General features: G+C 33.5%; 4 protein-coding genes across 12 annotated transcripts in view; all 4 read right to left on the bottom strand.

The window, feature by feature from the left end:
• Positions 1-13428, bottom strand: part of LOC116025170 (TMV resistance protein N-like) — a 60190-nt gene that overhangs the window by 16582 nt on the left and 30180 nt on the right. The window lies entirely within an intron of this gene.
• On the bottom strand, positions 188-1960 carry LOC116024409 (leucine-rich repeat protein soc-2-like). The gene is made up of 2 exons (XM_031265301.1): positions 560-1960; positions 188-409 (listed from the first exon to the last, which is right to left on the bottom strand). The coding sequence occupies exons 1-2, from the start codon at positions 1958-1960 to the stop codon at positions 188-190; spliced, it is 1623 nt and encodes a 540-aa protein (XP_031121161.1).
• Positions 1826-6715, bottom strand: LOC116024408 (TMV resistance protein N-like). Its single transcript, XM_031265300.1, has 6 exons — positions 6610-6715; positions 6150-6567; positions 4790-5697; positions 2751-2959; positions 2348-2623; positions 1826-2239 (listed from the first exon to the last, which is right to left on the bottom strand). The coding sequence occupies exons 1-6, from the start codon at positions 6713-6715 to the stop codon at positions 2054-2056; spliced, it is 2103 nt and encodes a 700-aa protein (XP_031121160.1). The 3' UTR covers positions 1826-2053.
• LOC116025183 lies at positions 10011-13332 on the bottom strand. Of its 8 annotated transcripts, XM_031266320.1 has the most exons (6): positions 11955-12022; positions 11528-11654; positions 11251-11398; positions 10949-11116; positions 10793-10853; positions 10011-10613 (listed from the first exon to the last, which is right to left on the bottom strand). In XM_031266320.1, exons 4-6 carry the CDS (start codon positions 11053-11055, stop codon positions 10269-10271), a joined length of 513 nt encoding a protein of 170 aa, XP_031122180.1. In that variant the 5' UTR covers positions 11056-11116; positions 11251-11398; positions 11528-11654; positions 11955-12022; the 3' UTR covers positions 10011-10268. The 8 variants fall into 8 exon arrangements, with proteins under 8 accessions (XP_031122180.1, XP_031122181.1, XP_031122179.1 ...); XM_031266321.1 differs by lacking the exon at positions 11955-12022 and adding an exon at positions 12961-13332 and having other exon boundaries at positions 10949-11398; positions 11528-11564; XM_031266319.1 differs by lacking the exon at positions 11955-12022 and adding an exon at positions 12884-12926 and having other exon boundaries at positions 10949-11398.

Below are 13428 nucleotides of genomic sequence, written 5' to 3'. Positions count from 1 at the left end.
TTATACAATTAAGATACATATTTAAATTTTTTGCAATTAATTCAGGCTGCTGGAAATATTTTTTGTTGAATTTTTCCGCATCAAGAAACAATTAAACAAAAGTCAAAATTACCAAAATCAATTGGGTTATCTTGCTTGCGTCGTTTTTCTTCTCCGTCGACCTGACTGCTCGCCGGACTCCTTGTGTTCACCGGTGGCCTGTAGCGACGGCAAAAGACGACTGAACAGTGGTTGTGCTACTGACAGAGATACGAAGTCCTTCAAGGGGACCCTCAATAATTGCAGGGTTATCGGTTCTTATGAATTTAGGCCCCAAAAGTGTTGGAACACGGCATGCTAAATAACCGACTCCCGATCCTTCAAGACGAAACTTGACACTATCACCTTCAGGACCACCTTCAGAACGTGCCTACATTATTATATATGGATTACAATATGACAATTAATACTTAAACAATAACAATAATCTAATATATATATATATATATATATATATATAGCTGCTACAAAAACACAAACTGATGTTCTCTTCTCAGGGAAACATAACTAACTAACTAACCTGGAACCAGTTTTCAACCGGAGGAGTCAAACGACTGCAATTTCTTATCTCAAGCAACTGTAAGTTTTCAAGAGTCTCTAGGCCTGGAATCGGAGCCAAGTTCTTGCAGTTGGGAATATTCAATTTTTGGAGTCTTTGCAAAGTTGATATATCTGCTATTTTCTCTAATGACACACAATTTCCTGCAGAGAGAGACTCCAAAGTAGGAGGAAGATCTTTAAGTACTCTTAGATTTTGCCAGTCATCCAAGTTGAGATTTTTCAAGTTAGAAAGATCACAAAGGCTGAATGGTAAATCTTGAATATAGAAACATCCTGATAAATGTAAATTTGTCAATGAGGTCAAACTCCCAAGACCAATTGGAAGATCTCTTTCATACAGGTTGTTGCTATGAGTACTCAGTCTTTCCAACGAGCATAATTCCGCAACAGAAGGTGGAAGTAAACCAGCACTACCACGAGTAGTTCTTGTTGATCGTAGTGAACTCAAGTCCAGGTTCTTTAGATTTCTCAAACATCCCAAAGAAAAGGGCATATTTGTGATGGCAGTTGCCCTAACATTTAACTCTCTTAGTTTCCCTAAATCTCCCAACTTAGCTGGAAGCTCCTTCAATTTCATGCAAGAACCTAAATTTAAAACNAAAGCATTGCAATTCCTTATGTTAAGACATTTTAAGGATGAAAGACTCTCCATGTTCGGAAGCTCAACCAAACTTATGCAATTCCTTATGCCAAGAATTTCTAAGGATGAAAGACTCTCCATGTTCGGAAGCTCAACCAAACTTATGCAATTGCTTATGTCAAGCTCTACTAAGGATGAAAGACTCTCCATGTTTGGAAGCACAACCAAACTTTTGCAATTCCCAATACGCAACACTTCAAGTCTCTTCAAGTTTGATACAACTGCTATATTTTCCAATGAAACACAATTTTCTGCAGAGAGATTCACCAAACTAGGAGGAAGTTGTACAAGTACTCTAAGATTTTTCAAATTGTTCAAGGATAGAAATTTCAAGTTTGAAAGATGACAAAGGCTAAAGGGTAAGCTTTGATGACAATAACTCCCTGATAAATCTAAAGATACCAATGAGGTCAAATTCTCAAGAGTGATCCTAAGATCTACTTCATGTAGATAGATGTCATTCAGATATAGAAATTCCAAAGAGCACACATTTGCAACTGAAGGTGGAAAGAAACCAACACCAACACGACTTCTTCTTGACAAAAAAAGAGGTGATGATAAATTGTCAAGAAGTTGAGATGTTGATTTTAATAGTACACAATTCTTGCTCTTCCCCAGATTCAGTGTCTTTAGATTTCTCAAACATCCGAAAGAAAATGGTATATGTGAGATGGCAGTTCCATTAGCAAGTAACTCTCTTAGTTGCTCTAATTTTCCCATGTCAATTGGAAGCTCCCTCAGTTTTTCGCATTCGTCTAAACGTAAAACTTCAAGTGACTTTAACTTGCAAATGCTACTTGGAAGAACCTTGAGTTACTTGCAACCGAAGAAAATTAACTCAACGAGTCTCTCCAAACATCCAATTGATGGGTGTACCTCGACCAAACTTGAACAACGAATAAAGGATACTTTATGAAGAGTCTGTGGTCCAGTGAAGTTTGGGGTTTTCTTAAGTTGTTGACAGAAATCAAGCTTTAAGATCCTCAACCATCTAAAATGCTGTTGAAAAAAAAAAGTAGAAAAACGTTTAATCAATTTCTATTTTTCTAGTCAAAGTTCTCAATTAAGAAATATGCAATGTTAAAAAAAAACATTATACATACTAACCTCCATATTGCATTGGAATTCTTTGATATTGCTACCTTCCATGTCTAACTCAACAAGTTTCTCACAGTGAAAATCAGATTGTATGCGACTCAAGTTGCAATTGTGTAATCTAAAAAACCTAAGTTCATTCGATAAATATTTAAAAGATCCGCTGAGACACATACCATTCAATATGAGTATTCGTAACTTTACCATCTTTTTGAATACTTGTGTATTCAAAGGCACATTCTCTAGCATGTCAGAATTAACAATCATCCCTTCAATTGCTTCTGTGCCCTAAAAAAACATTTATATAACATTATTTTAGATTTTAGATAATTTGAAATCTTTGATTTTAATATAGTTAAGTATAAAAAGCAAATGAATTAACTAGAATAACTCAAATACAAAGGAAATGTGTTACCTTGTTCCCGTGAAGAACATCGAAGACATCCTTTGGGTCAATTAATCTACTTTGTTTGCCAGGCTCTCGTGGAGATTCCTTTCGAACAATTTCTCTTCCCATATCTCGTACTAAATCATGCATCTCAAGACTTTCAAACTTTCCATCCCCATTTGTTGTCAACAAGCATCTTTCAATCAAAATTCTTATTCCACTTTTAGCATAAAAACCACAAGCTTCCAATATCATAGAAGTGTCATTTTTGTCATGCCCAATAAAAAAACAAGCAATATCAAGAAAGATATTTCGAGTATCATCATCAAGTGAATCATAACTTATTTTAAGAATTTTTTGAACATCATCATGAGGTATCCCTCTTAATTTCTTAGCATCATCACTCCATTCTTGCACTAATCTTCCACGCAAATGAGAACCTATAATTGTAAGTGCTAGTGGAAGTCCACCAGTATAACTTGCTATCTTTTCGGATAGGTCAATATACTCCTCTAATGGTATAGGAACACCAAAAGCATGCGAACTCAAGAGTTGCAAGGATTCACATGGGCTTAACGTTTCTACCATGTACTTCTCGTGTGCTTCCAGGTCACTCAACAACTGAACATCTCTAGTTGTTATTATAATTGTGCTCCCTGAACCAAACCAATTCCGTTGTCCTGCTAATGATTCAAGTTGACTATTATCGTCTATGTCATCAAGAACAATAAGAACACTTTTTGATCGCAGTCTTTGTTTTATCAAACTTATTCCTTCATCAACATTTTTTATTTCAAGTTTCTTTCGGTTAAGTGTTTTGCAAAGAAGTGTCTCTTGTAAATGAACTAAACCATTGTACCCTTCAAAAACTTGTGATCTAATGTTTGCAATAAAGCAGCAGCCTTCAAACTTTTGAAAACTCAAGTTATAAATGGCTTTAGCAAGGGTTGTTTTTCCCACACCACCCATGCCAAAGATTCCAAGCATCTTGATATCATCATGTCTTTGAGCTTGCAATAAATGAAGTATATCTCTGACACGAGATTCAATTCCAATAGGATACTTTGCAACATTCATGTATGTACGACGATTTACTCCCCTCAATACCTCTTCAGTAATTTTTTTGATGAACTTTGCTTCATACCTATCACATTTTTTCAATGAATGTCAATCTAAATCACTAAAGAAATTATAGGTGGAAAACATAAAACTAAGAAATTAAATAGAGCACATGTTACCGTACACGAAATATGTATATTTAGTCTCTCTTGATTCCATTGTTTGAGGTAAACAACTCTTATAATATTTTTATTAACGGATATAATCAATCCATAATTATAATTTCTAAACGGAATTAATATTATTGAAAAATAAATTGAAATAATGCAGTTTGCAAATTCTTCTTAGCTTGTTTTACCAAAAAAAATATTAATCCATCCGTAAAGATGCTGGTATAGATGCTAGAACGCAATTATTAATTAGCGAAACTAGCTAACATAATTAATATTATTGACAACATGAGTTAGTGAGCCAAATTGTCATAAATATATCATACTATCACACACAAGAATAAAACAAAATTGAAAAGAGAATTACCCGTTTGTCATGGTTTGCAAATCCCATCCAGATAAATCAGCAACAGTAGTGAGTGCAATTTTCCACTCATCAACTTTTTGATCATCAAATCGTTGTCGATGTTGAGTCAACGTCTTACCAAATTCACCTGTTTGTTTACGAACCTCTGAAGGATCAACGTTGTAGAATATAGGCAGAATCACCTGTTGCAAATTTTTCTTACAGTCTAGAATCTTCACCAGTTCATCAAGACACCATCTGGATTGAGCATATGTTTTCGAAAATACGATGATGGATATCTTGGACCCCTCGATGGCCTTCAATAGCTCAGCAGAGATGTTCTCACCTTTTCGAATTTCTTCATCATCCCGAAAGGTGTTAATTCCAGCCTGACACAAATCTTCATAGAGGTGATCAGTAAAAGATTTTTGTGTCTCGCCTTTAAAACTCAAGAAAACATCATACACGCAAGCAATAGTAGATGAAGANACCACAAGCTTCCAATATCATAGAAGTGTCATTTTTGTCATGCCCAATAAAAAAACAAGCAATATCAAGAAAGATATTTCGAGTATCATCATCAAGTGAATCATAACTTATTTTAAGAATTTTTTGAACATCATCATGAGGTATCCCTCTTAATTTCTTAGCATCATCACTCCATTCTTGCACTAATCTTCCACGCAAATGAGAACCTATAATTGTAAGTGCTAGTGGAAGTCCACCAGTATAACTTGCTATCTTTTCGGATAGGTCAATATACTCCTCTAATGGTATAGGAACACCAAAAGCATGCGAACTCAAGAGTTGCAAGGATTCACATGGGCTTAACGTTTCTACCATGTACTTCTCGTGTGCTTCCAGGTCACTCAACAACTGAACATCTCTAGTTGTTATTATAATTGTGCTCCCTGAACCAAACCAATTCCGTTGTCCTGCTAATGATTCAAGTTGACTATTATCGTCTATGTCATCAAGAACAATAAGAACACTTTTTGATCGCAGTCTTTGTTTTATCAAACTTATTCCTTCATCAACATTTTTTATTTCAAGTTTCTTTCGGTTAAGTGTTTTGCAAAGAAGTGTCTCTTGTAAATGAACTAAACCATTGTACCCTTCAAAAACTTGTGATCTAATGTTTGCAATAAAGCAGCAGCCTTCAAACTTTTGAAAACTCAAGTTATAAATGGCTTTAGCAAGGGTTGTTTTTCCCACACCACCCATGCCAAAGATTCCAAGCATCTTGATATCATCATGTCTTTGAGCTTGCAATAAATGAAGTATATCTCTGACACGAGATTCAATTCCAATAGGATACTTTGCAACATTCATGTATGTACGACGATTTACTCCCCTCAATACCTCTTCAGTAATTTTTTTGATGAACTTTGCTTCATACCTATCACATTTTTTCAATGAATGTCAATCTAAATCACTAAAGAAATTATAGGTGGAAAACATAAAACTAAGAAATTAAATAGAGCACATGTTACCGTACACGAAATATGTATATTTAGTCTCTCTTGATTCCATTGTTTGAGGTAAACAACTCTTATAATATTTTTATTAACGGATATAATCAATCCATAATTATAATTTCTAAACGGAATTAATATTATTGAAAAATAAATTGAAATAATGCAGTTTGCAAATTCTTCTTAGCTTGTTTTACCAAAAAAAATATTAATCCATCCGTAAAGATGCTGGTATAGATGCTAGAACGCAATTATTAATTAGCGAAACTAGCTAACATAATTAATATTATTGACAACATGAGTTAGTGAGCCAAATTGTCATAAATATATCATACTATCACACACAAGAATAAAACAAAATTGAAAAGAGAATTACCCGTTTGTCATGGTTTGCAAATCCCATCCAGATAAATCAGCAACAGTAGTGAGTGCAATTTTCCACTCATCAACTTTTTGATCATCAAATCGTTGTCGATGTTGAGTCAACGTCTTACCAAATTCACCTGTTTGTTTACGAACCTCTGAAGGATCAACGTTGTAGAATATAGGCAGAATCACCTGTTGCAAATTTTTCTTACAGTCTAGAATCTTCACCAGTTCATCAAGACACCATCTGGATTGAGCATATGTTTTCGAAAATACGATGATGGATATCTTGGACCCCTCGATGGCCTTCAATAGCTCAGCAGAGATGTTCTCACCTTTTCGAATTTCTTCATCATCCCGAAAGGTGTTAATTCCAGCCTGACACAAATCTTCATAGAGGTGATCAGTAAAAGATTTTTGTGTCTCGCCTTTAAAACTCAAGAAAACATCATACACGCAAGCAATAGTACCTTTAAAACTCAAGAAAACATCATACACGCAAGCAATAGTAGATGAAGATGAAGAAGAAGCCATATTTGAAATTGAGATAGTAGATGAAGATGAAGAAGAAGCCATATTTGAAATTGAGAACACTATATATCTTCTATCTTGAGCCATATTTGAAATTGAGAACACTATATATCTTCTATCTTGATTTGCTAGCTAGCTAGCTAGTTTCTAAAGATATAAAGAGCTTGGAAAATGCCAAACTCCATGGAAATTAAGATATAAAGAGCTTGGAAAATGCCAAACTCCATGGAAATTATTTCTTAGACAACCAACCTAAGACCAAACTCCATGGAAATTATTTCTTAGACAACCAACCTAAGATTGCTATTTGTGCACTACAATATTTAGACAACCAACCTAAGATTGCTATTTGTGCACTACAATATATTTGATTGACTTGGTCTTCTTAATAATTTCCCACTAATAATTCTACCTAACGGGACCATCTCACTTATGATATATATATTGCATCCTTTTCTTAGACCCCACATATTTACGTGATATCTTACCTTTCTACCATAAATCTTATTAAGTGTTCATGATTTTTCCTTATGTAAAAACATTTTTATATCCCGAGCCCAATCCAATAGATATAAATATCACAGTAATTTAATTTTAAAAAATTATTGTTGTTGCTGTGTTTATGCAATTAAAATGAAATTTATATTTATTAAATTATTATATAGATATAAATTAATGTGTAACATGTATAAGCACATAAATATCTGAGTATACTATCTTGTGTTTTGATGCAGTTTGGTAGTAATATAGATTTGAAGAGCTTGGGTGTGGTAGACGACCGGTGACTCAGACATTTCAAAGTCAAGATAGGAAATTTCCTTCCAAAGAACGCAAAACTCAAAAGGAAAATTCTTGTACATATAGTAGCAGGTGCATCCATCTCATATGTTACGTTACGTCACTTTAATTTTCTTAGACCCCCAACTGTCCACCATTAATAATAGCAATAATGTTATAGTCTTTTTTGCATTAGCAACTCAATTGGTCGCATGGATAAAATTTGGGAAGAAAGATTAGAGATCAGTCTCTTAATTTTGACTTTATTTTTTTCTTTTTATTTATGTGACATATTTTTACAGTTAAAAGCAAAATCTTATTTATTTAATATATTCTTATTCTTTCAATGAATAATAAGGAAAAATGACATTTTTGACGTCTGAGTTTTTTCACTTTCAAAAATTTATTCAAAGTAGACCTTGTGGATGGAAAGAAATGCACTTCCCCATCTTCGTTTCTGTGTACATTAAATATTCTAAGTATCTTTGTAGCCGACGGTAGGATGAATAATAAAGATTAGTGGTTCTCTTTCTATCACTTGTTACTCTTTTAATATCTACAAACAATTATATTGATTGTATTCCCAGGACGAGAACGATAAAACGGTTCATCCGTTCATGATTTTACACTGAATAATGTACATAAAATGACAATTATATTATAATAGCTACATAATTTATTAATTGAATTGTGTCTTCAATTCCACACCATGAAAAATTCATATATTATTTTTCCTAACCATATTAAGTGCTCATGTTTTGGTACTTTGGTTCATGCCTAATTAAATTTTACCCTTGAAACCTCGCCATGAACATACATACAAAACAATAGTTATTTGCTATTGTATAGACTTTCAAATTTATACCTTAGCTAATTGATAAAATATATGATTGACTAATAAAATTGTTATACATAAACTTCTTCATTAATCCAAACCCGAATAACTTAACTTGTCCCTAAATACTTTGCCTTTTTGAATATTTGGATTAAACATGATGATTTACAAATGGTGTGTACTCTTTTTTCGCATTTATTATAATTCTCAAATATAAGCAATAATTTGTTAGAAAAGAAAAGTAAATAAAATAATTATTTTTATGAGTAAAAATGTCTATTTAATATAAATTATGAGAAATCACCACTTTTAAAATAATTGAGAGAGCTAATATGCATACTGAATCATTTAGAGAAAAAAGAAATACTATACGCATATAATTCAAGAAGAAAAAAAATATCAATTTCCCTTCAATCTATCTCATTAGTTTAAAACTAAAGTTCTAATAAATAATAAAAATAAATATAACTGGAATCGTTACTGTGAGCATAAATATAAGATGTGCAGTCCAACTATCAGCTTAGGCTTTTAGTTGAGATGGAGCACATGCTTCAATTGTTACTAACAGACAAAATTCACTATTTTGCCACTATAACAATGGGGCTGGTGCTAAGCTGTCAAGTGTACTAAAACTAAAGATTTGTGAATCTTTTGTCCATTGACTTGGTCTTTCTTAATGATTTCCCACTACATTTTACCTATGACTAAAGTTCCGGTTCGGAACTCGTGATTTCGGTTGTGAAAATGATCGAACCAAAGGTTTCAGTTTGAACTGTTGGCTTAAATTGGAATTTTTATTAGTAAAATTGCAAAACTAAGTTACTTTTGAAAGAAGAAAAAATTATGACAATAAACAATATAATTGTCATTGTCACAATGTTATCTCCAACAAAAAAAAAGAGTGGATTGGGGCTAATAGCCAGTACTAAAAACTTTTCCACATAAATCGATCAATCAAAAATAATTACGAAGAAAGTGGTCAGACCTTTCAACACAAGAATCTACAGCTGACGCTCAATTAACAATTGCTTGTTTTATGATGACCAAGCATCTTAAAAGCGCTAATAACATCAATAAGATATGAAATTTAGAGAAATTTTTAAGTAATTAGTTACTAATCTAGGTAGCTAGCTACGCATCATATCCCACGAAAATACTCTAGGATAAACTCCCAAAGGCTGCTGCAATATCTTCTGTGTCGATCTTCTCCCAAGTATTCCAGCCATTTTGCTCTACACTTGTGCATACACATCCACTGTACCACTTTTCTCCAATCATTGTTGAGACTTCAAAATTATTTCTTTTACCCTAGATAGATCCACCTTGCATTATTCCTTGAGTTTTAGCACACTAGATGATACATACTTCTTATGTGCCCGTTGTTCACATCCTGTAATTACAAGTTTGACTTGAGGCTTTTTGGTTCAGATACTTGATCTCCCTTTTGTTCCCATCCTCCAATTGACTCCATCTCCATTCAAATGGTATAATGGTAAACTTTGAAAATGGTATCTTCCCATTAAATCTAATTCTTTCAATGAGGACAAACTCCTAAGAGCAATTGGAACACCATCAACTTCATGCAAATAGTTGTCAAGAATAGTCAAAGCATTGCAATTGCTTATGTCAAGCACTACTAAGTATGAAAGACTCTCCATGTTAAGAAGCTCAACCAAACTTTTACAGTTCCTTATGTTAAGCTCTACTAAGGATGAAAGACTCTCCATGTTTGGAAGCTCAACCAAACTTTCACGATTTTCAAGAAACAGAACTTCAAGTTTTTTCAAGTTTGATACAATTGCTATTTTTCCAGTGAGATACAATTATATGTAAAGAGATTCTTCATACTAGGAGGAAATTCTACAAGTGCTCTAAGATTTTGCAAATTTTCCAAGCGGAGAACTTTCAAGTTTGAAAGATGACAAAGACGGAAGGGTAAGCTTTGAAGATAACTTCAAAGGAGCACAAATTTGCAATACACATGGATTAAAAAAGAAAAGAAAAAAGTCTCAAAAGATAATCGAGTGGGATGAAACACGATTCTTGTAAGAGAAGACCACTAGTTTGATTATTGCAAACACTTGCCACTACTTCCCCACCATTACTGCCACAGTGCCACCTCAAAATCAACTCTTCCATACTTCTTCTTCTTCTCCACACAGCATTCATCTCCAACCCAATCTGAGGCACCACTGGTTTTGCTTCTGGTAGCGATACCAACTCCATTGCAGTCACCAAAACAAAAGCCCCTCGAAAACGTTGGCACAATGCAACTGACAAATGTATCACTTCATCAAGCGAAATCTTGACACGGTCACCTTCAGAATATGCCTGCATTGTGGGATTCCATATAACAATTAGCGGATGGCTGATATCTTATTGAGTTAGCCGATTAAGTTAGCTGGTTTGGCATAGTATTAGCTAATTGTAAAATGTATTTGGTAAAATTAGTTGTTAGCTAATTACATATAAAATAACCTACAATGGCATAAATATATTATGATATTTACTTGCTGAGGCACCACTGGTTTTGCTTTCTGGTAGTGATACCAATCAACTCCGATCCATTGCCTGCAGTGACCAAAATGAAAGTCCATCAAAAACATATAAACGAATCCATGCCTCGAAAACGTTGGAATAATGCAACAGGCAAATGTTTTAATTACATAGTTAAAGCAAAATCTTGACATGCAGTCTGACTTGAGGCTTTGTGGTCCAATTTTTTTTTATCTCCAATCCCTTTTATTTCCATCATCCAATTGATTCCATCCATATCCAAATGGTATAAAAACCACTCATGTATAATTGCTCTGATCAAGTTAAATTGTACCCATCTACACAAACAAAGCAAATAAAAGCTCTTTTTTTTTTTATTTTTCTTTTTTTGAGTAAAAGACTTAATTCATTAAATCAGCAGCAAGGAAATCAACAAGAAAAAGGGGAGGGATATCAAATCATTCCCCGCAACCTGACGCAGAAACGGCTTCCCTAGCAACAGTATGGGCAACACGATTTGCAAATCGCTTAACAAAATAGAAGCGCACACCATCAATAGTGGAAGCAACTCCTTTAACATCGTCAACAATAAATCCAAATGCAGAATTTGAACACAGTCACTACATTTTAAGCATAAAAACAAAGTTAAATATGAGATAAACTAAGACCAAATATGAACTTGAAGTCATCTTTTTAATCATTCAGTGGAACTTTATAATAGAGAGAGAGAGGGAGAGAGAGATAATCACAAATTATCTTCTGCCAAGGATGGAGTTCTACATACACCTCCAATTCTTCTCCCATCAATGACTCCATCTCCATCCAAATGGTATAAAAATCACTGTTAATTGCTTTGATGATCAAATTAAATTGTACCTGTCCACACACACAAAAGCAAATAAAAGCTATTTGAACCTAATCACTAAATTTGAAGCATAAAAATATGAGGTAAAATAGGATGAAATATGAAAGTAAGTTAAGTCATATTTTTAATTAGTTAATTACGCTTTAATCAAAATAAATAAAATATAAAAAAATGTGATAATTCAAATACTGCAGTGTCGGTTCATTCATAAATTATAAATAATAAATAAATATTAAAATGACATTCAATAAACAAGAAAAAATGTAGATGTTACAGAAGTGTGGTGAAGTGTGAAGGGTGGATATACTTACAAGTTACAATAATAATAATGGGGCCTTTTTGCAGCAAATGAAAAGCTGAAGATTATAACCGCCTCTGCCGGATAAGCAAATGAAAAGCTGAAGATTATAACCGCCTCTGCCGGATAGATCTGCCGCCTCTGTCTATCGGCGCCTTCCTTTTCCTCTTCCTTTGTCCATCTTCTCCAAGGGTCATAACAGAAGGAATCAATCCCCTTGTGATTGGAAGAAAATGCCTCTACCTATCTGCACCTTCCTTTTCCTCTTCCTCTCTCCATCTTCCATATTATAGGAAGGAATGCATCCCCTTGTGGATGGAAAGAAACGCACTTCCCCTTCTCTGTTTCTATGTATTTCTGCTACACAAATTATCTTCTGCAAAGGATGGACTTCTACATACACCTCCAATACTTCTCCCATTGTTGTTGGAACCTCTAACAAGTCATACATTCTATATTTGTGCTCCTTTAGAATCCAATTAGCACCACTGCTTTTGCTTCTCACGCTCAAACCAATTCTATTCGCATAATCAATTTCATACAGGTCTGACTTGCGACTTTTTGGTTCAATTCTTGATCTTCCTTTTGTTTCCATCCTCCATTTGACTCCATCTCCATCCTCCATTTGTATAAAAATCACTCTTAAATTGTACATGTCCACACACACAAAAACAAATAAAAGCTCTTTGAACCTAATCACTAAATTTTAAGCATAAAAATATGATGTAAAATTGGATGAAATATGAAAGTAAGTTAAGTCATAGTTAATTACGCTTTAATCAAAATAAATAAAATATAAAAAATGTGATAATTCAAATACTGCAGTGTCGGTTCATTCATAAATTATAAATAATAAATAAATATTAAAATGACATTCAATAAACAAGAAAAAATGTAGATGTTACAGAAGTGTGGTGAAGTGTGAAGGGTGGATATACTTACAAGTTACAATAATAATAATGGGGCCTTTTTGCAGCAAATGAAAAGCTGAAGATTATAACCGCCTCTGCCGNATACACCTCCAATTCTTCTCCCATCAATGACTCCATCTCCATCCAAATGGTATAAAAATCACTGTTAATTGCTTTGATGATCAAATTAAATTGTACCTGTCCACACACACAAAAGCAAATAAAAGCTATTTGAACCTAATCACTAAATTTGAAGCATAAAAATATGAGGTAAAATAGGATGAAATATGAAAGTAAGTTAAGTCATATTTTTAATTAGTTAATTACGCTTTAATCAAAATAAATAAAATATAAAAAAATGTGATAATTCAAATACTGCAGTGTCGGTTCATTCATAAATTATAAATAATAAATAAATATTAAAATGGCATTCAATAAACAAGAAAAGATGTAGATGTTAAAGAGGTGTGGTGAAGTGTGTTGGAGGACAAGGCCAAAGCTACCAGCTGAAGAAGGGAAGATATTTCTAGAAGGGCACATGATAAAAAGACGCATGTGTCCTTCTAGAAATATCTT

The sequence above is a fragment of the Ipomoea triloba genome, chromosome 7 (assembly GCF_003576645.1).
Source record: "Ipomoea triloba cultivar NCNSP0323 chromosome 7, ASM357664v1".
NCBI classification, from domain to species: domain Eukaryota; kingdom Viridiplantae; phylum Streptophyta; class Magnoliopsida; order Solanales; family Convolvulaceae; genus Ipomoea; species Ipomoea triloba.
The sequence above is the reverse complement of the archived record's forward strand: the minus strand, read 5'-3'. Positions and strand labels throughout refer to the sequence as shown.

Excerpts from the sequence above, each read along its gene's own strand:
- LOC116024408 (XM_031265300.1), bottom strand. The coding sequence starts at position 6,715 with ATGGCTTCTTCTTCATCTTCATCTACTATCTCAATTTCAAATATGGCT. Across the intron at positions 6,568-6,609 it reads TGTTTTCTTGAGTTTTAAAG|GCGAGACACAAAAATCTTTT; the intron begins GTACTATTGCTT and ends TGAGTTTTAAAG. Across the intron at positions 2,240-2,347 it reads AATTCCAATGCAATATGGAG|CATTTTAGATGGTTGAGGAT; the intron begins GTTAGTATGTAT and ends TTTTTTCAACAG.
- LOC116025183 (XM_031266321.1), bottom strand. The coding sequence starts at position 11,055 with ATGGATGGAATCAATTGGATGATGGAAATAAAAGGGATTGGAGATAAA. Across the intron at positions 10,854-10,948 it reads CAAGATTTTGCTTTAACTAT|GCAATGGATCGGAGTTGATT; the intron begins GTAATTAAAACA and ends TGGTCACTGCAG. Across the intron at positions 10,614-10,792 it reads AACCAGTGGTGCCTCAGCAA|GCATATTCTGAAGGTGACCG; the intron begins GTAAATATCATA and ends CCCACAATGCAG.